At 32.7% G+C, this 24,080-nt stretch overlaps 3 protein-coding genes across 5 annotated transcripts; 1 reads left to right on the top strand and 2 right to left on the bottom strand.

Moving 5' to 3' along the window:
• Positions 1–385: 385 nt before the first annotated feature.
• On the bottom strand, positions 386–7,502 carry LOC101220449 (translation initiation factor eIF-2B subunit gamma). Of its 2 annotated transcripts, XM_031885044.1 has the most exons (14): positions 7,285–7,496; positions 7,093–7,139; positions 6,865–6,942; positions 6,542–6,634; positions 4,362–4,442; positions 4,061–4,280; positions 3,927–3,985; positions 3,556–3,605; positions 3,358–3,445; positions 3,007–3,267; positions 2,807–2,899; positions 1,152–1,256; positions 866–982; positions 386–763 (listed from the first exon to the last, which is right to left on the bottom strand). In XM_031885044.1, the coding sequence occupies exons 4-14, from the start codon at positions 6,542–6,544 to the stop codon at positions 692–694; spliced, it is 1,149 nt and encodes a 382-aa protein (XP_031740904.1). In that variant the 5' UTR covers positions 6,545–6,634; positions 6,865–6,942; positions 7,093–7,139; positions 7,285–7,496; the 3' UTR covers positions 386–691. The 2 variants fall into 2 exon arrangements, with proteins under 2 accessions (XP_031740904.1, XP_004144082.1); XM_004144034.3 differs by lacking the exon at positions 6,542–6,634 and having other exon boundaries at positions 7,044–7,139; positions 7,285–7,502.
• Positions 7,503–11,514: 4,012 nt separating this feature from the next.
• Positions 11,515–13,753, top strand: LOC101205682 (cysteine proteinase inhibitor A). The gene is made up of 3 exons (XM_004144060.3): positions 11,515–11,837; positions 12,526–12,737; positions 13,529–13,753. Exons 1-2 carry the CDS (start codon positions 11,736–11,738, stop codon positions 12,727–12,729), a joined length of 306 nt encoding a protein of 101 aa, XP_004144108.1. The 5' UTR covers positions 11,515–11,735; the 3' UTR covers positions 12,730–12,737; positions 13,529–13,753.
• Positions 13,754–15,021: 1,268 nt separating this feature from the next.
• LOC101215295 (tyrosine-specific transport protein) lies at positions 15,022–24,041 on the bottom strand. 2 transcript variants are annotated; one of them, XM_011661770.2, is made up of 14 exons: positions 23,646–24,041; positions 23,521–23,561; positions 22,763–22,855; positions 21,963–22,037; positions 21,233–21,282; positions 20,572–20,661; positions 20,393–20,449; positions 19,713–19,782; positions 19,274–19,375; positions 19,152–19,204; positions 18,695–18,845; positions 18,520–18,604; positions 15,523–15,651; positions 15,022–15,423 (listed from the first exon to the last, which is right to left on the bottom strand). In XM_011661770.2, the coding sequence occupies exons 1-14, from the start codon at positions 23,929–23,931 to the stop codon at positions 15,242–15,244; spliced, it is 1,464 nt and encodes a 487-aa protein (XP_011660072.1). In that variant the 5' UTR covers positions 23,932–24,041; the 3' UTR covers positions 15,022–15,241. The 2 variants fall into 2 exon arrangements, with proteins under 2 accessions (XP_011660072.1, XP_011660073.1); XM_011661771.2 differs by having other exon boundaries at positions 21,963–22,027; positions 23,646–23,952.
• Between the last annotated feature and the right edge of the window lie 39 nt (positions 24,042–24,080).

Genomic DNA, 24,080 nt, shown 5'->3' with positions numbered 1-24,080 from the left:
TAATTTAACCTAAAAATAATCTTGGAAAAAATTATAAGAAATTTAATTATAGAAAAAAAAATATTTGAATTTCACACGTAAGAAATTTAAATGCAAACCTAGATCATACGTGCATAAAATTTTATTTATTCATATGGGACAAATTTTCTAAAATTCATTATGAAAGGAGATACATGGATTAGGTAAAGCCTCATTCAAAACAAAAATCTTTTATTAAGAAAAACAATAATATGATAGCTAGAAGAATTGTAATAAGATGGTTGCAACCTAGAATTTCATGGATACTAAATAATAAAAAGGCTGAGATTTTAAAAGTTAAAAAGATGAACACTTCTCTTAAGTCAGTTCAAACAAGTCCTAAAGAACGGGAGGAACATAGTTCATAAGAACAGAAGGCAATCGAAAACATAAATATAAATACTTAGACTAAGTAAAATGCTGTCTAATGTAAATCAAATATGAACTACAAATGGAATTAAATCAAGAAGAATACAAGAAAATAATGCCCGAAAAAACCGACAGGAAAAGGAAAAAAAGAACACATTTGTGATTATTTGATTTCAATCACTGCTCCCTTAAGGGGATAACAACTCTCACTACCTTCCAACAAAACTTTCATCTACCTCATTTTTATATTAATTCACACTTATTTTTCTTCAAAACAAATCTCATTTTCAAGGCAAAATGTCTCTTATTTTTCTTTTCTAGCCAAGGCCTCTCCTTTGTACTCACAAGCAGCAGTCACCACAAAACCTGCTCCTACCTGGAAGGAAAATTGAAGTAATGTTAAGGAGGTGACAAGAGAGGAAATGGGTCGATAGTGTCCCGAGGGTGAGAGAGTGTGGATGTGATTGTGGATAATTACTTGACAATCTCTTAAAACAGCACGCTCCTGAAGTTGTACGTTGCTGCAGATAACCGAGCCTTGGATTGAACAACCGTCAGCAATGGTAACATGGTCCATGACGACCGAATTAGCGATCTGTATTGACAAGGGTTGTAAAACTTAGAGTTAGCAAGTTAGCAAGGTTCTTACATTACAACCTAAAACCAGATTATAAACTTTAGTTGTATGGAAAATAGAAGACGGAATGGTAAGGACGAACAAATTCTTAATTTTATCCCAAATCAATAACTGATTCTGTGATTACCTTCACATTGGATCCTATCCGGCAATGGCGGCCAATTACTGATCGTTTCACACTACATTTGTCACCCATCTGTGAACCTTCTCCCAACATACAATGGGGTCCCACCTGAAACTCTCCAACTTAGTACAAGGGAATGACCAATATAACGAAACTAAGTATAAAGTAAACAACATTCTGAAGAACTGTTTGATTGATTCAGGAATACAAAGAAAATTTCTCTATAAATGATTCCTTTTTTTTTTTCCTTTTTTTTTTTTTTTGGATAAGAAACAATTTTATTGATTGAATGAAATATTGAAGGATATATGAAAGCTTCCCTTTTAAAGGGAATACACCAGATGTTTCCTCCCATAACTACCACAGGACAGCTGATAAAATGTTGACCCATAATTGCTTCTTGGTGGCTGCGAAGGGGTGATCAATAAGCAGCAATATGAAGCCAATTCGGAGACCATGGCCCAATTAAGGGCTTAAAATAATTCCTACCAAATATACGAGGAGGTGGGGCATTCAAAGAATAAGTGATCGATCAATTTGTTGCTATTTTAGAGACCTCCCAGCTCCCGTAGAAAGATTTTGACTCTTTTGGGATGAGATCACTTCATATCCTTGTGATTGTGAATTATTCTTTGTCCAAAGTGGATCTGCTGAAGGAGAGATAGCCAAATAGGTGTATAGTGACTTTGTAGAGAAACAACCATTCTCTCAAGCTTCATGGCCGTGTATCACATCTGTTCGACAAAAGCAATATTGGGGATGAGGTGAGTGAAAACAGCCCATGCCCACTTGGTAACCTCCTCATCCTTGAGATGTCTTGTAAAATTTAAGTTCGTGGATTTTGGAGGAACTATAATTCTTAGAAGGGTTTAGAAGTCGTGAAAATAAGTTCAGTTTCTTGTTAAGTTTATTGTCTCTCTTTGGACATCTCTATCTAAGAAACATTTCACTCTTTTGGATAGAAGCCTTTCTTGTTTGGTTATTTTAAGTTTTGTGTGGCCTCATGTGACTAATGATTTTAAGTCGTGTGGGCTCATGTTACTAATGATTTTAAGTTTTGTGTGGGCTCATATTCCTCCTTAGGGAAGTGACACACTCCTGTCTAAATGGTGCTGCCTCTGCCAAAAGAACAGTGTACCCATACAACATGTCTTTTTTGCTGGTGGTTGTCTCCCTCCTGATATACAAAGTTGGCTTCGTTTGCTGATATGTTACCACCCTTTCAAAGCTGCAAAGGGGCGTTTATGGTTAAGCATTATCGGAGCTGTTTTGTGGAAGATTTGGGGTGAAAGGAATTCAAGAATATGGTGACAGTATTCATTTGGCTTTCTCTTGGTGTAATTGATATACCGCCCATACATAGTCATAGCTTTTCCTTTTTCATTGCTAATAGTAAACATTTTTTGTATGCCCTTTGATTGTGGCCCTAATGCTCCATCGATATCTTTGGATATTTCATTCAATCAATGAAATTGTATCTTATCCAGAAAAGAAATGTTACTATGACGGTCATTTTATGCTCTTGTATAGGCATTACTTTCATATTCTTAAAATGTTCTTTTAAGGAATCTACGTTGGCAACCTTTTACTATACTATATATGACGCAAGTATCAACATTTGGAGTTATAGACTAGAGATGAAAGTGTTTATAACTCACGGTGGTTTTTGATCCAAGTTGTGCAGAAGGATGAATGATGTTATTTTGCGCAGAGAAAGAATAACCTGAAAGATGACTTGCCTCTCCAATAACCTTACAAAATTAAATCAAACTTCAGTCAAAGAAATATAATGAAGTCAAGAGAACTAACACAACACAAGAAGTGGTTAAGAGAATTTTAATCAATACAATAAACTTACATCCCGATTTATGTCGCTGTATGATTGAATTGAAAATAAGCGAGCACAATAGTTACTACTAGGAGGAATATAAACACAACATTTATGTGTTTTTCGAACAGGAATAGATCCATCAGCACCACTCGCATAAAGATCATGGAAACTTGTAGCAGACGAATTAGAGAGAATCTGTGACAGCAATACTTGGATCTTATGGGAACCAACTTTCTCAAGCCCATTTTCTTCTGTTCGGGGTGTTCCATTCAGTAAAACTTCTGACCTCTACATTATTTAAGAAATTAATCCAATTCAGTAAATTCAAATGCACTTGCTGTTGATACAATAGAATATGCTATGACATTACGAACTCACCAACTGGCTCCGCACAAGATAGGGCAACACATCTTGCCTAAGGCTACGGAAAGTATCTTTTTGATCAAGAACCTTTTGCAAAGCAGATCTGGGAGAGAATACAAAGGAACATGTATGAGGATATAAGCTTTTTCTTTTCCTTCTTTTTTGGGTAAAATGTTTGAAGTAGTAAACTAGCAGGACAATTAAATTGGGGACCTTTTGAACGCATACATATATGCATCCATGAGATCAGCTCGGATATCCATCTACATTAAACAAGATAAAGTAAAATTAAACCCAGGAATGAGTTTTATTCTTCCATTTAGAACTTGGATTCATAAAATGTGAAGAACAAATTTAAACCGTAAAAAATAAAAGCAATTCAACCAGATGAAATGGTTGATAGATAGGTTCATACGGAAGCCAAGAAAATCAAGTGTTTCAAACTTTCACAAGTTTGAAACCTCAAATTGTCTGCTGTGGTTTTGGTAAGATAACTTCAATCAAGTGCATTAGTAATCAACAGAAAGATAAATAAGATTTAGAAGTTCAGAAAATAATTGTTAAACATTGATAGTGACCATTACCTGACCTACTGCACGGAGTATGCTTTTCTGAATTTTATAGTCTTTCTCAATTTCAGCACCTGGAAGGAAATAAAAATAACATAAAGGGGACGTATTGAGTAAAATTCTATGGAGATGCTCTGTCAAATGCTAACCAGATGCTATGTATAGTAAAAATTGCTTGGTAGGATCAAGTCCAACGATGTTGTGGATTACTGCTTTCTTGGTCTTGTCTTTTCCACCAGCGGATCCAGACTCTGAAGATCCACTGACTGGAACAGAGCAGAGCATAGCAGTAACTACAGCACCATTCCGTCTATGTGTAGCTGCAACTGCACCAGGAGGAACATCAGAAACAAGATCACCACTCACAACCTGCAGAAAAGCATAGGAGTTGTGACTGTAAATAAACATAGAATTACAGATCATATGCTGTTTAAAGTTCTCAAGCCTAACCAATATATCATTTGCTGTTAAGTGGCGAGAGATGGCCCGAAGTGCACCAGCGGTTCCAACATCCTCAGGAACAGAAGTAACCTACAAATCACAAATTTAGAACTCTTTGCACTATTTGAATTTTATCCTTGTAGCTGAAGGTAGTAACGGGGGTTATCTCTTTTAGGAAATCATCATTCTGGAAGAAAACTTTGTGAAACCAGTACAGAATAGAAGAATATGTATAGAAATTGGCAGTCTTTCTAGGTCACTTGTGTATAACCACTAACCCATTCCATTTTTTCTAATTTCATAAAACAATTTAATGAAATGGAAAAGGAAAAATGAAAGGCCATGTAGAGCAGCAACATCAACATTGAAAACATGAAGTCAAGCACAAACATCAAATTGATTAAATGATTTCAGTTTTCAATAACTAAGAAAGCAAAATAAACTTACACAATACTTCTAACGCACTTTAGCAACAAACAAAATGAATATGATTGACCTTGTGGGAAAACCACCAACCCTAAACGTTTGGTTACCAAGGAAACTTTTGGAATTATAACATCCTAGGCAGGTGTCCTCCATGTTTGAACTCATTCCCACTAACTCATTTTACATTTTCCCTCACCCCAAGGATCGCCAGGCATATCCATACTGGTTGCCATACAACAAGAACATTTGTCAGACTCATATTATGATACACTCTCTGCATGAACCACTTTCCCAATTAACTAGAAATACTGAAGCTACTCCATTCACAACTTTTTAGAAATTCCTATAGGTCTTAAATGTCCAACACCAGATCACAAGTTAACAATGATCATAAATACATTAAAAGAATTGCCCTCAAATTGCATCATTTAACCATGTTAAAATTTACAGTTACCCAACTCCAGACAACAAGGCTTCCCTCATATCATTGCAATATGAATTGCTTCTTGATGAGGATAAAAAACCATCTGTGTGTGTTTCATGTTTCATCAAAAAAAGTGTACAAGACTGCAACACACAATACACACAAATTTCAAGTTGGTTTGAATATCAAAGGGAGGGAATTATAAAAAAAAGCTAGACAAAGAAGACCACCTAGAGGGTAGAAAATAGAAGAAAATCAAATCAACATATTTTCATTTTCTTTCCTAGGAAATTCTTACAACTCCTAAGCTCGATTACACGACAAGAAGGTATAATGGCGTGAAGAACTGAGAGTTTTCCTAGCTCCTTTGGGGTGAAGAAATGGTTGCCGTTTAGAGATGCTTCCTCTTCTTTTGATCACTTAATGGGTAGGGTCTTAGCTACGGCTTTATTTTGGTGTAAATTAAATAACCCTTTTTCTTCTTACAGTCTGTCTTATGTAATCTCCAATCAGGGAGCTCTAGTGTAATTCACCTTTAGGTGTTTTTGAGCTTTCCCCTCTATTTCATCAATCAATGAAACTGTTTCTTATCATAAAAAACAACAATAACATAAATGAACTGAGCTTTAGCCTTGCCTCTAAAACAACAATCTGAATCTATATTAGATAAGAGAAAATCTATTATGAGGAGATGCAGTTGAAAGTTAGAAAGACCACCATAATCTCCCAAACTATAAGTACTGATATGGAAATAGGTAACTGTTTGATCAGATCAATAGTGTTTTGGCTGGAAATGGGTAATTGTTTGATCTGACCAATGGTGTTTTGGCTTCTAAGCATAAGAAAGCACACAAAGGACCAAACTTACTTCTGTACTTTTAAAATCTAAAGGCCTGCAATGTTAGACCATTATTGTGAAGATAGAGAAAGGACTTGCAAGTAAAATCCCTTGAAAGGTCTCCAGCTCTAGAATTGAGTCTGCCAACAAGAACCTCCATGAGAACCAAAGCGTACTACCAACTTGGCCAACCGTGAATCTTACGCCTTTACATTTTTCCTCTAAGGGTTAATTTTTCACAAGTTTTCAAATCCATGGAAGACACGTAACTGAATTCTTTTATGTTTTCCACAACAAACCGTTAACACAGATGGAGTTTCAAACCAGAGGCTAGGCATGCCTCAGAAGAAGTTGAAGTTTGCCCTTTAAATACCCATTCAACTAGTGAAATAGGATGTCGAATTCTTAGAAATTCTAATCTCAATAGATTATTGCCAGCAAGAAAGAAACTAAACATTCTTTGCCAAATCCTCGCATTTAATCCATAAATATCGACATTACCATCTTTTATTCGGTCACTGAATTCTGGAAGCATATGTCCCAAAAGCCTAAGGGTTCTAGCAAGGGGTTAGTCCATGAAGGGTGAGTCGGGACCTAAAATCAAGTCAAAAGGCATAGTTAAAGGATAACACGTGAATATCATATACTAATATATTCCGGGGGAATGCAAAGGTTAACGTTAAACTATAAGGATCGTCATTTATCCTAGTTTTTTAAAACGCACGCCCTAATTATCCTCTGCTTTGGGAAAATGGGTGCAAAAATGCAACCTCATGTTCCAATTTTTCATCCAGCAATTCAATCAAACAAAAACAGCTCAATACCTCTACACGTAGACGTTCGTCGTAAGCCCCTGATATCCAACTCCCTATCCGAAGAGCCACATCTTCACCTTCAGCAACCTTCATACACATCAAAACACATAAAAAAAAAAAAAAAAAAAAACTATACCCCAAAAAGGAAAATGCAAGAGTACACATTCGAGTAATAAAAAGAACCATACAACAATGATATCCTTAAGGTTACTGAGTTCTAAAAGCTCCAAGACGTACGAGAGGACCGGACGATTCGCCACCGGCAGTAGTGCTTTAGGAAGCTCCTATAAGTAAAAACCCATTAGTCATATCGAGGAAAACATAAGAAAAATAGGAAATTTAAAAGTACAGATTGGTGGGTTGTTGAGAAAATTGAGATGAATTAAGGAGAATTATTGATGGATGAAGAAATGGTTTGGGAGTAAAAACCTTGGAAACGAGAGGGACGAGATTCTTTGAAGTGCCGCCAGCTAACACTACTACCTGAAAATCCATGTATGTAGATGGAGAGAGGTGAAGTGTTTGTGGGGAAGTTCTTCAGCTTCCGGCGAAATCAATTTCGCTCGACAATGGGAATTTTTTTTTTTCTTCTTCCTCTTCGATCTTTTCCTCTCTTTTTCGGTTCTTCTTTTGGAAAAATAACTCTCTCAAGTGGAAATTTGTAATAATAATAATAACAATACAAATTGATTTGTTATTTCAAAGTGTCTAATTATTTAATTCACGTTTAATAAATTTATTTTTAAATATATTTTTGTTCAACATTTTGGTTATAGTTTTTATAGTTCTTAAATTTTTATTTTTGTTTTAATTTAGTCCTTAAATATCAAAATTTTAATTCTTAGATTTGAATTTTATTATAATGAATATTGTTCAGTAATTTTACCTTTAACAGTTGTATTTTATTATAACTAATTTTGTTTAGCATATGTGTTGTCAAAGAAAAATGTAGATTTTGTTTTTGAAAAACGGTAATCAGTAAAAAATTTAAAAATAATTTTTTTTTGTATTTTTTATAGTTAACTTTCATAAATATATTTAGGATCGGTAACAAAATAAAAAATTAAAAGATTAGCATGAAACTTGTCATTTTTAAATATTACAATTTTGCCTCTCTTTTCAAATTTAAACGATGAAATCAAAACAATTATAATCAATTCTTTTGAAAAAAAATCGTCCAAATCTAACCGATTCTTTAGCAAATATGTTATGTGTCCAACTTGCATTGGATGTCCGTTAATGAGTCATTTTTTGTATTTTTAGCATAATTATATTAGATACATATAATATATCCGGTTATAAAAATGTAATATGTATGGTAAATTATACCACAATACAAAATAATAATTATATAATTTTTTAGGTTAAATTAAAATTATGATCTCTATGGTTTAGAACGATGGAATTTAGTCTTAGTGATTTACTAATATAACTTAGATACTTTGGTTTGATAAAATCACATAAAATAGTCTCGCTCATATGAACTATTTATGAGCTCATATGAACTATTTATGAAAGTTGTCAAATCATAAGGACGGTATATGATGTTTTATCAAACCATAGGTTAAACTTTAACTTCTCCAAACAATATGAACTAAAATTGTAATTATTCACGAATAACTTAATAATAGTTTATTGTTAACTAAGTTTTATTATAATTAATTTTTTTTAATACGCTACCAAACACAAATATGAAAACATAAAATATAATTATGTTTTCAATGAATTTATTGTTTTCGAATCCTGTTTTCAGATTATTTACCAAACAAACCCTAAATTTTTAACCTCAATTAGTAATTGGATACTTGCTTTCAAGCATTGATGTGAAGGTTGACAAAGACAAAAGATAAGTATTTAGTGAAAATTTTGAGGTTAAAATGTAAATATTGTAATTCAAATACTAAATTGAAACAAAACTTAATTTTAAAATATAGAGACTAAATTGAAATCAAACTTAGAACTTAAAATAAAACGTGACATTTTAAAACTTATAAACTATACCCAAACTTAGGAACCAAAAAGATATTTTATTTTTATTATATTTAAATTGTTAAAAATATGTACAAATATAACAAAACGTTACTTTCTATCCATGAAAAACAATAGTAGTTTGATCTCAATATTTATTATTGTCTTCACGAACGAGTTTCGTTTATTTGTAAATATTTTGATTTATTTTGTTATATTTGAAAACAATAATTATTATTAATAATAAGTTTTTGGATAATTAGAATGAGTAACAATCTTAGGAATGATTAATCGAGTATATAAAACAACATTTTTTAAAATTGCAAATATTAAAAAGTCTACTCATATCGCTTATAGATTCTTACGGTTTATTAGTTTTAGATCAACATATTGTGATTTATTTATGATGGATTTTGTTATATTTGCAATTTATTTAATACAAATTGAGGATAGAAGAATTTGAATCCAAAACCTATTGTCCTCAAGTACATATAAATTTTGCTATAATTGCTATATTTGTAATTGTTCCATTTTATATAGACACATGCGAATATTGTTTTAAAAAATTTATGGTATAACGCTGATGAATAACAACGAGTTTTTGGGAAAAATATAAACTAGCGGTGGATACTACATTTAAAATTTACTAAAAGTTAGGAACTAAATTGGATAGTTCGAGATGTCAAGACTAAAACTAAACAACTATTTTTTTTATTTATAAACACCCAGAAAGTCAATTTATACATGTAGAAAATACTAAAATTTACTTGAGTTTTAGTCTACTAGACTTCATGAAAAAAAAAAGCATAATTAAAGAGAACGAGTAGGTATTGTTTAACATCAAGCTATACTCTATTATAGAACCATTCAAGCATTTTTTTTGAAGTCACGAGTTCATTGTACTAAAAAAATACGTCTAACGTATACAAAAACATTACTGAACTTTGTATTTTGTGTTAGAGATATCTCTAGACTTTCAAAAGTTGAAAAAATACTTTTAAATTAAACTTTTCAAAATAGTTCAAAAGTATATTTACCCGTAGTTTTGGAATGAAATTGTTACCATTAGTGAATTTTTTCAAAAATCCCCTTAACTCTCAAATTTCTCAAAAATACCTTAAATTTAAAGAAAACATAAGGGTAAGAAGCCCAACTTTTGCATAGGGTGTCCTCGTGTCCACGAGCCTCACATAGGATCCTATCGGCTGTTAGGTTATCAAATAGCAAAATTTTGAAAAGAATAGAAAAAGACCGACACCAACCTCCTCTATAAATGCATCATAATAACTCCGCATGAGGGAACCAAACACAATTACTAAACTCTCTAGCTTTCACATTCTTTCACTCTCTAACTTATAATATCGAAGTGTGTATCAAACATCACATTGTGTGAAACTTAAGATATGTTTTTCTTATTTGAATTTTGACAACAACACACCATTGCACTTTTCTTTATTAAAAAGAAAACGCAAACGAAAACCGTACCAAACTCGTCTTTCAAAACTAATTATAATTAATTAGGTCAACCCCTTGATTGATACGTTTGAATTGACTTAATTAAAAGGGAAAAGAAACGTTTTTTAGTAAAACAACCTCATTACATTACACTACACTACACACTGTGTAAATAACTCAAATAAAGTGTCATTTATGGTCACTACCACTACTTAGCGTTAACTTTGTTAGCTAAGAGCCTAAGATTTATTTGTAGCTTCAAACATTTAATTAAACATCTAAATTATTTAATTGTAAGTTTTAGAAATTTAAACCTCATTGATGTTTTAAAACTGTTAATTAATCGCACATCTTTAAACTTTTAATTTTATGTATAACGTTTAATGAATCTCTTAATAAATTTGATAAGACTTTCTAATACAATCATAAACTTGAAATTTTGTAATTTTATTTCTACTACGTTGAAGTTTATTACTCATAGATTATAACAATCAATTATCGATAGAAATCGACGATAAACTTTTGTTATATTTACAATTTTTAATTTAAACGTTGATATACAATTGTTTAATATCCATAAAATTGCTTTCTATTAAACTTTAATTTATACTTTTTCCTCTTTGAAAAAATTAAATACAAAAAACACAAACAATTGTCACTAAATCTCAAATGATTATAAAAACATCAAATCATTTTAGCCCCGCGTTTAGGAGTTGGAAATAGTTTGTTCATCGACGACAACAACTTAAAATTTTAGATTTCATCTATAATAAACGCTGATAGATAATGCATTTATAGACACTATATACTCTATCTGTGTCTACTATTTATATTTTGTAAATACTTTAACTAGTGTGTGATTTACAATAAATTTTTTATGAAAATTATCGTAAATAAAAAAATAATTTAAAAAACAGAAATTTTTTCAAAATATTTACAACTTATAGCAAACTCTATCACCAATAGTTATTAATATACATAGAATCTAAAATTTTGTTTAAATATTTTAACTTGTTTTGCTATTTTTAAAAATACTAAAAAAAATATTAGACTGTAAATATAAAATTTTGTTATATTTTGAAAAACGAGAAAACTTGTTCTAATCTCTTACCCAATGGTTGCATTGAAAGAAAAAAAAGGAACAATTTATTCATTGGATGGGCCAACCCTTGGTCCCACTCAATTATATATATATATTCTCATTTATTAAAAAAAGAAAGAAGAAAGAAACAAAGAAAAAACCAATAGTATAATGTAAAGAAGAAAGAAAAAGACGAGCGTGTTTCTCACGCTCCATTATTCACGGAGGTCGCCCACGACGATTCTTCAGACCAATCAATGCTTCTCCCCCTTCTTAATTTCTATAAAATGGAAGCCTTGGAATGCCAAGGAAGAACCAAATCCATCAATCCATCAATCCATCAATCTCTCTCTGATTTTTAACTGAAGAGATCCTAATGGCCACTGTTGGAGGTATTAAGGAAGTCCCTTCAAACGAGAACAGCATCGAGGTTGATGAACTTGCTCGTTTTGCTGTTGACGAACACAACAAGAAAGAGGTTTGGTTTTCTTTTTCCTATTCCATTTTGTCATTTCTTAATTGGGTTCTGTTTTGTTTTTTGTTTTATCCCTAATGATATGTGGTTTCTGCGTGTATGTACCCTTCTATTTTTGTGCTCTTATGTGTATATTCGTGTTGATTGTGGATACTGGATGGTCATTTTCTTCAATTGACAACGAAGTTTTCTGTATTGCTTTTCAAATGAATAGGAAGAATAATGGGTTGGATAGGGATTGGGATTTAAGTCTTGTAATTTTACTTTCCCATGATAGCTCCTTTTTGTATAAATTGAATGGGATTAATAAGAAAAAAAATTCTCGATGTCTTCTAGATCCAATCCTTGGGTTGGGGAAAGATAGGTGCTCTGGATTGGGACACCAATTCGATGGGAGAGCTACATTGTAGTTAAACAATGACCGTGTTTATTGTCTTACTAGTTTTCTAAACAACATAATTTTATAGAATTAGATAAGTTGTGTTATGAGGAGTACTGGCCAGACTTAATACAGTTAGATGTAGGATTGGAAAACTTGCAAAGGAATCTTGAATTTGTAATCTTTTCTAGGAGTTATTAGGAAAAACAAAAAAATTCTTAGAAGTCACATCTAATGATCCTTAAGAGTCATCTTTTTGCCACAAATATCAGGTAATCAAAAAGTTCTGATTGAAATCATTTGTGTGTGCAGAATTCACTTCTGGAATTCAGCAAGGTTGTGAAGGTGAAGGAGCAGGTGGTCGCTGGCACAGTTTATTACATAACTGTTGAGGTAACTGAGGGAGGTCAGAAGAAGGTTTATGAAGCCAAGATCTGGGTCAAGCAGTGGCAGAATTTTAAGCAGCTTCAAGAGTTCAAGCTTGCTGGTGATGGCTCTGTGGGCTCCTCTGCTTAGTTTGCTAGGTAACCATCAAACTGTTAAGCATTATCATGATACTTCAAAATCTACATCTTAGGCATCTAATACTATATTTTAATGTACATAAAATGCCTCCTTTGCCTGCTCAATCAAAAGCCATGATAATTTCGTTTTAGTCTTTGTGTTATTAGAATTATGCTTGGTGTTTCTTCACCGTTTCTTTGATGTAGTTTTCACATTTTTTTAAACACGTTTGAAGATTAGACAAGTTCTTAAAGATAAATACAAGTTTCAAAAAATTAAAAAGAAAAAATAGATACACATAATAGAAACTTGTGAGTGAGTAATGATTATAAACAATAACGAAAACAAAAAAGTTACTTAAGGAGACCAAATTAGAGCTTGGTTGGCCAATAACGAATTTAAGTCCAACGAGAGGAAGGAATTTTGTCTGAAGTTCATCTGATTTATGTTGTTTGGGCGACTTTAAAGCCTGATTCTAATGCTAGAATTTCATAAATCTGTCTACAAATTTCAGTAGGACCATGATATATACGAACAATGATGTTATGTATCAACTGTAATATTAGCATGCAGTCATTTTTTAGTCGGAGGTTCAAATGCTGATACTTCTATTTGTTGTATTAACTCCTTTACAACATTTACCTTTACACATTTGCTTGCTTGATAATAAGTATAGGGGGTTTGTGTCTGAGTTTTTTGTTTTAAATCTTTTGCTCTGCATATAACATGTTTAGTTAGTGTAAATAATTTTTTGGACAAGTTATTGGATTTGTGTGACACCCTCTAAATGTGATGTGTTTTTGAAATTTAGGGTCCTAAAATCCACGATGATATGCGTGGAATACGAATGGAGCAGAATCCTTTGCTTTAATGTGTAGTGTCTTTGATTTAAATAAATTCTGTAAGCTTATGGAGTATGTATGGATCCATTTATTATCATAATATCAATAGTTGTTGTGAATTATGTGGCTATTGCATAATATATGTATTTTCAGGAAGAAATATCATATACTTACCTTTCCTTTTCCTTCTTTAACCCTTGTGAATAAAATGATATCAAATTATACTTTTGACTAGTTGAAACATTTTGTTTGTCAAACTTTTGATAATGCTTCATGCAAGCAACATTTTGATTATAAATTTTTATTTTTTGAAATTTATTTATGACTAAAGTTCTATTTTGGTCCTTAAAATTTGAATATGGTTCTATTTTGATCTTTAAATTTTGAAAAGCGTCTTGATATTCGAACTTGTGAAAAAAAGCTTAGGTTAGTCTGTGTTAGAATTCATGACTTCTATATTTGGATAATTAATCTTGTTAATTTATTCTCTAAAAATCTCTTATGTCAATCGGGAAACACAGTCAACATACTTGAATGAAATAAACCAAATTTCAAAATGTTTTTTGTTCTTTTTTTTTTTACTGAATTTAAATCTCACATTCCCTTTGGGCTCCCCCACCATTTATTTATATTTTTCTCAAATAGAAATTTTGAAGCAATTAGAGTAGAATAAAAAAATAAAATAGAATTGACATATTGGTGTTAACATCCCTAGATAAAAATAAAATAAGTACAACACCTGTATCGAATAAACTTGTATAGGGCACTGAAAAAACCACATAAAAGGAAGAAGAAAGAATTGGAAGGAAAAGAAAAAAAATCTCAATAAATTACAAAATATACGAAACTTAAGGCAGTAAAAGATTTATATATGGATGAGTGGCATGATCAGAATATTAAAGACAATAACTTTTTTTTAAGTAATTTATTCATCTCATTATTCCATTAGAGTATTAAAGAAATTTCAATGACGTAGATCGAAATATACTCTTTTTAAAAATTGAAGGATTGACGTATTCAAACATTGATGAACAAAAAATGGAATAATATACAAAGGAGGCAAAGGAAGTAATCTGTAATGACTTTTGAATTGAGGAGGCTGCTTCTGCTTTTAAGTTTTAAGTTCATTCAGCTGCCCTCACGTTATTCATTATAAAAAAAATAATAAGACGTCTCAAATGCAAAAGTCAAAAGAGTCGGTGGGGTTTTTTTTTAAAAAAAAGAAATATTATCATCCAATTTAAGAACCATCCATGGTGTAATCTCTCAAAATAAGATAACGAATAGGAAATAAAGTCCATTTGAAAGTGATTTCACGTGGAATACAAATAATTTCTTCAATGTCATTTTAAAAAATTGTAAATATAACAAGATCTGTCACAACTTGATTCTATTGTGGACAGATAAAGATAAATTTTGCTATATTTGCAATTTTTTTAAAAAATATTATTATATAAGTTGATACTTTGAATCTAATTTCTATATTTGCAACCGTAACAAGTTTTTAATTACAAATATATTCATGAAATATGAGGAAGATGTTTTGATAAACAATTATATTTACCTCCTTTCACCCGCACATAAGCATTTATATTGGGTAAAAATTTTCAATGTTGTGAAGACCTATGAATTGTGAAGTTGAAGTTAGGTTTGTAAGGAGATGAATAAATACTCCTCCAAGTTCATAGATGCCCTAAGTTCTCCAACAGTTCTGAGAAAATTACCCATCCAGCACCTCCGATCACGAGCGCAAGAGTGAACCTTCCTCCGGGAACCACCTCTGGTAGTTTCACTGATGGGGGTGGTTTCGAATACCGGTCTGACCACGACATTGCAGCTGGAATAATTCCAAACAGCAGCAAAACTAGAACATGAATGGAATCAGTCAGTGAACAACATGATTTACTTTATTGTCAAAGTTTGAAAATAAAATGATGAGAGATCATTTTGTCAAATATTTTACCTCCATATGTGCCAGCCAAGTCCAATGATTTGAAAAATATTTCTGGGTCAAGTAATGATAGGATAAGTGGTGGTACTAATGTCAATAGTAATGGCAAAGGTTTGCTCTCTCCACTTGGTAGTTTTAGCACTGCACAAACAGAGAGAACATACATATATATATTAAAGGAGGTGAAACATGAGTCTAAATGAACGTAATTGACGTGTGTACTCTTCTTGAAGTATTCCATCTTTGTTGTGTTATAAAAAAGCGAGATCACCAATCCATATACAGTAAATCAAACTCTACTTATGGGGACTTGATATTAGCCTCCATAATAATGAAATCAAAATATATAAAGTCCTCCAAACAAACATGCTTTAGTCAGGACTATTCTACTTTTTTTTTCCTTATTTCTCTTATTCCTCACCCACTCCTTTCACTATTCCTTACTCCCCTTTCACTATTCCTCACCTTCATTTTTCCTATATATCACTATTCCTCACTTCCCCATCTTACTATTTCTCACTTTTCCAAACATAGATAACCATAATAACCCAGAAACTGTAATAACCATATATTAGAATAACTCACTCCACACTCCAAACGTCTTTTAGTCATTGTATTTCAAAATTTTAACTATCTATATCATAAAAACTAGTGTTAAGATTTAATAAGATTTTTTGCATAAATAAATCGATCAACTAATTAGATACACACTACTTTTACTAAATACAAATTTTACGTCGCAAAATGATAAAATGATAGTCTAATTTTGATGAAATATTTAAGAATAAATTGTTACAAATCAAATGAGACAAAATTGTTAAATGACCAACAAGTGATCTTAGTTAATAGTAACCTAAAATACAAATATATATCATGTGGAAGGGGATGAGTTGTAGTTCTAGTAGAAGCTTCTCTTAAAAGCACATTAGGTTTTATATTCTTTTCTTAAGTTCCCATTACGGCCTAACTTCACTCTTCTTAAAGATCCGAAAATTGGAAAGAGAAAAAAAAAATAATAACGCGCCAACGGCAGAGGAAAAAACTAAAATATGGCGAAGAGAACCCTGGGGAAAATCCTGAGAGGAGGAAAAAAATTTCCACACTATATTTCTCCTCTTGTCAACCTACTCAGAGTGTGTATTTTCAACTCCAACAATTGGTATCAATCAATCATTGTGGGTGGAATCACGTAGTAATGGAACTGGACTCAAGTTGGATGTTCAGTTTAGATGGCTCATCGATCAAAATGGCATATATGGAAAAGAAGAATGGAAGATCTTCTTTACGGTAACAACCTGGAGGCTCCTATTAATGGTGAGTCAAGCAAACCACAAAATATGAGAAAAGAAGATTGGAACTTATTGAACAGAAGAACTGAGCGTATATTCGCTTTGAGGGTATATGACAGTCTGTACCAATACATCTCAGATGAGACATCAGCATATTCTTTGTGGAAGAAATTAGAAGAATTGTACGAGAGAAAAACGAATGAGAACAAACTTTTCTTGGTAAAAAAGCTCATGAACCTGAAATATGAAGAGGGTACTTCTTCAATTTCCAGTCATTTCAGTCAGATGCAAAGCATACTGAATCAATTATCATCGATGGAGGTGGTTTTAAATGATGAGTTGCAAGCTTTATTGCTTCTTAGTTCTTTGCCTGATAATTGTGTAAGGTTGGTAGAATCGTTAAACTATATCTCTTCTAGTGAAAAGTTGAGTTTGAATGAGGTCAAGAGTAGTTTGTTAAATGAAGAGTTAATGAGGATGGCATTGGGTTCTTTTAGCTTTAGAGTCGGAGGTTCTCGTTACGAAAAATGTAGGTAGCAATCGAAAGGGGAATAATGATTGTAGCGAATCGGGAAGGAAAAGTAGGAGAGAAATTCAATGCACACTGCAAGAAATAACTCCTTTGGTAGCCATTTAGCCTTTTATTAATTGGGCTATAAAAAAGAGGGAAAATAAAAAAGCAAAAGAAAGAAAAAAAGGCTGAAAGCTAAATTCTCCTTTTACTTATTGCATCACTGTATATTGTAATTTAGTGGACATAAAAATCTGCATGGTAAATTTAATTTTTTCACCTCTGAAGGTAGACAAGTTCAATTAACACCAGGAAGTATGATCAGTCTTTGATGGGGCACAAAAAAGTTGAATTTAGAAAATGGAAAACGGTGAAATAATTAGAATGTGGAACAAGGGCTTTGAATTATGTGATTTCTATGTCTCGTTGTATTTTGAGCAACAGTCTCTTTTCAGTACATCACTTTGTTTCCGTTTAAAAGAAAAGAATTGGCACGAGGGAGTCTTCATACGTACAACCTCTTTGGAAAAAGACACAAAAGATGAGGTGTAAAGAGAGAACGGCTGCTCAAAATTCGAAAGATCTTGAGAGAAGGAATAAATTTTCAGGAAGCAATGAAAAGCCACTACGGTTGACAAGACAACTCATTTTCTTCTCTGTGTCGGTGAGAAGAGAATTTTTCATAACTTTTCAAGATTGATGTGTTTCTCCTTTCTTTCTTAAATTATAATAATAATGATAATTATGGTAATAATATCATAGGTTTTCTTCTAGTTTCAACAAAAGAAGAATCTATTGTAATCCCATTAGTCAATAGTGGAACTGTGGAAGGTTTTCAAGGATTGTCCTGTTGTGTTTCCTTAAAAGTTGATGAGTTTTCAATGTTTGTTTTTCTTACACGTATTTGCATTCATCTCATTGGTCCTTTTCAATTCACTACGAAAAGTAGTATTGTGGCCCTTCAGTCCCAACAAAAGGGTCCTGTCTATTTTTGTATACCCTATATATAAATATAGTTCGATAAGAAACAAAGGTATATAAACCAAAAGAACAGCCAATATAGAACTCAACTCTTGCCTATATAGAACACAACCTATATGGGGTATACCGACTATATTTCTGTGTACCTTATACAGAACACAACCCGTTAACAATAAAACAAAATATAGTTCTGATTCTATAGAACTGATGAGAGAAGAAGTCACTTACAGTCGGCAAGAAAATCGGACAAGCCTAAAACAAATCCAATGTATGAAGTTGCAATCGCCAAAAGAGAGAAGACCTCTACAATAGGCTGCATAGAAATTTTGTTTAGAGTCGCTTTAATTAAGTCATCCGATGAAAGTGCAATAGAGTACATAAACTAAGCAGTCCAAGAACTTACTCCTACAGCTCCATTCGATGATCTCAATTGCTGTAATGGGTCTAATATATTATCTGATCCCATTTCAGGATTTGAAATAGTCCCTAGAATGACACCATTCCAGACAAGAAATAGAACCAATGGTATCGCAGTCCCAAGAACAATGGAAGTCCTGAAATTGCCCACTCAACGATAAGAACACCTAGCAGTTGTTTTAAAGATGACCATTTGAACTATACAATGACTCGAATCAATGCACAACTGATTAAGGGATTAAGTAAGCATACAACATGGTGAAACAATGACAACCGTTTTTTTTAAGATTGTGGAAACGTGCTCAGAATAAGGAACTGTACATATGTAAGTAGTTTTAGAAAATCTATAATACTGTAAAATTAATAATATGATGCAGTGAACCAAATGAAGAACAAATAGAATTAGAAATGTTGTCAAATATTGAACAGGAAATATTTGTCACCTTACTTTTGTCAGGTTTCCTTCCAAATTCGTACATAGTACAGGCACCACATTCTGGGAAATGAATCACATCATGTAAGCATTCACATAACAATTCTGAAATATACCATTATGGGAATTTACCTGGTAAACAAATGAAAGGGCAATTATAGGTATACTCATAGGCACAGCTTCGAAATTAGCTCTAAGAAGAGCATCCCAGTGCAGACCTCCACTAGCGACGGCCTAATAGAGTAATTTTGATATGTGACCATTTATCAACCAGTAAGTGAGAAATCAACGAAAAAGCATTTTGATTTCCATCACATCAAATAAAAACATTCGATTGACTACAATAGTAGACTCTTACGTGCACTTCGACTAACCTCAATAGACAACTAGCTTGACCGTATATAACATCTGGGTGTTAAAGAAACTTGTAGGATATTAGTTTTTATGTAGGTGACCACTATGAATTGAACCATGATCTCTTAGTCTTCTAACATGAGGTTGCTTGCTAGTTGTGCTACCTAATAATTAACTTGAAACAAGTGTAGTTCCTGAAGTGAAGTGAACATATTACCACAAGACCTGCAAAGGAAACGATGATACCAAGTACTAGGGCTCCGTTGATAGCACCGATAAAGCGTTGGCTGCATTTAAAAACATATTTGCAGTCAATTCCCAGCAGAATTGGCTGCAATTATATTTATTTGTGTAAACACATACACACATTTCTGAATATGAACCTAAATCAATATTCAGAACAGATTCCTTGAAATAGATGAAAGTGTAGATTGTTTTACTTTCTTTCTCCTCTCATAAAGAACAAGATACATGTACAAAGTTTACAGGAAAATAGACTATTTAACTATTAGAAACAATTTCATTGATGAATGAAATATCCAAAGAAAGGACCATAAATGAGACTCTAGGTGAGAATGATTAAAGAAGGGAGAGAATCACAAAGCACTTAAAAAGAAGGGAGGAAGCAAATTTAACATAGTCTGAAATCCCTCTAGAACTCCTATAATCATCTCCTAATCTCGTTCTTTTTCAAAACCATAAGGAAGTACAAAGAGAGGACTGTATTATCTTCCAAAGGTCTGAAAATGTTTTCCACCAAAGATACTCAGGAAAAGGTATTTCAAGAGAAAAGAGTGATATTTTCAGTTTGTATTTTACAGAAGAAGCACCCAATTAGGGAGAAAAACATAAGCCAGACGAAATGATTCAAGTACCAATAGAGAACGAAGCACAAACCTTCCGAAGTAGCATACACCTCCAAATATCAAAGAGAACAAGGTTGCACTCTCCCATCTGCAATGACAATGCTGGATCAACTCCAAAACAACACATTTTCTTTGTAGGATTGCATAGATTAGAAAGATAAGTAAGTTCTAATACTAGGGTTCTATGAAGGTTGGTCTCCTTGTTCATACAAGGGAATGCCGAGAAAATTGGTCAAGATGTCTGAAGAACGAGCCACATAAGCAACCAGAAGTGCATAGTGAATAAGGATGTATGACCAACTGCAAATTGAAAAATATTATTGTCAGAATTGACAGACATAGACTGGAAAAAAAATGGAAAAATAAATAAAGTAGGCCCTAATGGATAAACGGGTTGAGAAGTACAGTGAAAACTGGTTTATCAAGTCATTCCACATGCTTAAATTTCTTTTGACCGTATCCTTTCCATTGAGCATCATATAATGGGACTCAATGACACATGTATAACTCACAAGAAGTATGGCTTCTGTCTACCATAATTGTTCTACTTAAATTATTGCCTTGTTCTAAGTCTATTACAGCCACACCTTTTATCCAACCATAAGGAGTACATAATAAAATGATGAATAACTCTTTTGGTATTATTTGCTCATTATTTTTAATGGTAAAAGTCCATAGAGACATTTATTTGGGCACTAAAATTTTCAAATTGAACAATATTACAACCAGCATCAGCGTGTAAGGCATCAAGTTGATACCGACAGTTAAAATTGACAGAACCGATAGTTAAGATGATACAAGAATTAAAATTTTCTATTTTGAGAAGAAAAAGCAGACAGTAATGTGCCTAATACAATAAATCTCAGCCTACCAAGAAACTTGAACTCCAACTGTCCCAAGTGTTCTCATGGCCATCGATACCTGAAACATTAGAACTGAAACTCTTAGATCTTGATTTCTAGGCTTATCACATGCTAAAGATACTGCAATTGGAAGATATGAAATTTGTGGTCGGGTTCAAATTACCAAACACAATAGCATAAAGAATGAACTTGGAAAACTTGAGAATGGAATGCATTCACAAAAGCGTAAAGTATGAACTTGGAAAACTTAAAGTTTAATGCGTCCCTTCTCTCCTCATTCCAGTATAGAATTTGAATGACAAAGTATTCAAAATAACTTCCACATTACAATACCAGAACTTTATTTTCTTAATAACTTTAGCATGCTCATTTTTTTGTAGGTTTGCTTGCCAATAAATTCCATTTGTCTCCATTTAGAAGTTGTATAACGTATTATTCAGATATATTTGATTTACTTTTTTCTCCAACAATGAGGGGCAGTGCACCTTCTATAATAAAAAGAAAAGTACTTTAATATCTGTTAGGGGAAGGTAGATAAATACTTTAATTAATTGAAAACTATTTTCTGTTAGAACTTTGATCGATAATTCAATCTTACAACATGGGAATGCGTTTGATTACTTTTAATTATGATTTTTTTTTCTCAATGCTCAAGTTGAACGACAAGCATCCGGAGTATGTATTTATCCTTGCATATATTCATTTCACCATAGAATTTTACAACAAAAAAGAGTTTACCAGAGACACGCCACCCGAACCCAGTTCGCACATGGTATTCACGTTAACTTCAGCAATTAGCAGTCCTGTTACAACCTGCATGGTTCAGTTTTGTAATTGACTTGCTATAGGAAAAAAAATGAACAAAGGGTGCCAATCTGCTACGAATTGATGAAACTACGTCCAATCATTGGACAACAGCCACTCGTGAAAATCTGATGTTCGTGTTAGGATGTTTTCCAATTTGAGTACCGATATTTTTTAGAAATGCATCAAACACTAAATAAACACATGTTAAAGTATACTAAATAAACACATACATAACAAACCAAAAATAAATTTGAGAACAAAACATATAAATACTTAGCTCTTGAAAATTTGAGTGCCACACTCTTATCCAGAAAATAAAAGAAAAGAAAAGAAAATTTGGGTACCACAAAAACAAAATTTGAAAGAAACCTCAGCGAGCCAAAGTATGTCCAATATTTTTTGGAAATGCATCAAATACTTGTTAAAGTAAACCAAATAGACACATACGTAACAAAAATAATAAATTCTGAGAGCAAAACATATAAATGTTAACTTGTTGGCTTTGAACTTCCTCCTTATACAAAAATGAGATATACTATTAAAAATGTATATTTTAAACTATATTTAACGTAATAATTACATAATACAATATTAATTCAAAATAGAAAGAAATGATATAGAATCTAGATGCACAACCTCATTCTGACTGCTGCATTCTATTTCAAATTGGAACTCTAATGTACTAATAAAATTTCATAAATATAAAAAGCAAGCTACTGCTGTCATTTTACCATGTACACCCAACAACATGTGCACGTAATAGCTGAGGCTAGAAATCCGGATTCTTGAGTTACGGCAGGAATGGCGAGGATCCCAGCACCAATCTGTAGACAACGACATATCTTTTTACAATCTCAAATATTACACAATAGACTATTAAGACTGCTGCCCAATTTTTTTTTTTTTTAGTTTAGAAATGAGTGAGGTTGGAGAATATGAACTCTGACCTCTTTGTCAACCACTTGAGCTATGCACAAGTTGGCATATTGCCTATGATTTAGTTACAGACTCTTATTCCATTCGAACATAAAAGTTATAAATAAATAATGTTATGGTAGAGAACTTATAATTGCAACTGTAAGTAATACACATTAGTCCATTTACAACTTGTCATCATATATTTTTGTCACCTATAGTTTAGGAAAAAATTTGTAATTGCCTGTTTGCCAAAACCATTAGCCCTCGGTTAAGAAGGATATTTAATTTCATTTAGGGGTATCTGGCCAACCAGCTGCTTAGATTGCTGATAAACAACTCAACTTCAACAGTGAACACTACTGAAATTTGCACATTCATTAGGAACTCCATTTTTATTCTCTTTATATTTTACACATTTATGGATAAATTTCATCTTACAACTTTATCCTTCTTAACTGCAAACACCCTTAGAGAAATATGGCAAGAGATATAAACAACAAATCCTCGTCAACTATTTTGCAAATGCAATTAGAGGAGAAAAGGGAAGAACATTAAAGGATAAGATGCTTACAGTAGTCCCAGCCACCAGGAAAATAGCGCTTGATAAACTTCCTAGAAATGAAGCTAAATTATATTAGTTTTCAACTTCCAATGAAAATGGGAATCAAGTAATCAACAAAGACCGGAAAAAATCACCTGGTTCTCGCTTGAACGTAACTTGATTAAGGTTGGAGAACAGCCGCTCCAACACGTACTCTTCCGATTCCACTTCCTTATCGATTTTCTTCTCTTGTCCAGACACAGAAGACTCCACCGGCCTCCGCGAGAAGCAGGTAGAAACTTCTTTCAACCTCGGAGGAGGCTGCTGAAATGAGTTGTTAGTCGACCACAGGCAAGTTCGATTGTGATGAGGCAAATTGATGCTTCTTCTTTTCCATTGAATTACAGGAAATGGAAGTCGAAGAGAGGAAGAGATTGACATATGGAATCCGTCCGAATGGCCGGCGAAAGTTAGAAGAAGAAAACCGATTAAGAAGGAGAAGCCTCGGTCGGTACTGAAGAGCTTCGAACAACGGTTCGCCAACTAAACTGAACAAAGATAACGTGGGACCATTAATGTAATCCAAATTT

The sequence above is a fragment of the Cucumis sativus genome, chromosome 1 (assembly GCF_000004075.3).
Source record: "Cucumis sativus cultivar 9930 chromosome 1, Cucumber_9930_V3, whole genome shotgun sequence".
NCBI lineage: Eukaryota > Viridiplantae > Streptophyta > Magnoliopsida > Cucurbitales > Cucurbitaceae > Cucumis > Cucumis sativus.
The sequence above is the reverse complement of the archived record's forward strand: the minus strand, read 5'-3'. Positions and strand labels throughout refer to the sequence as shown.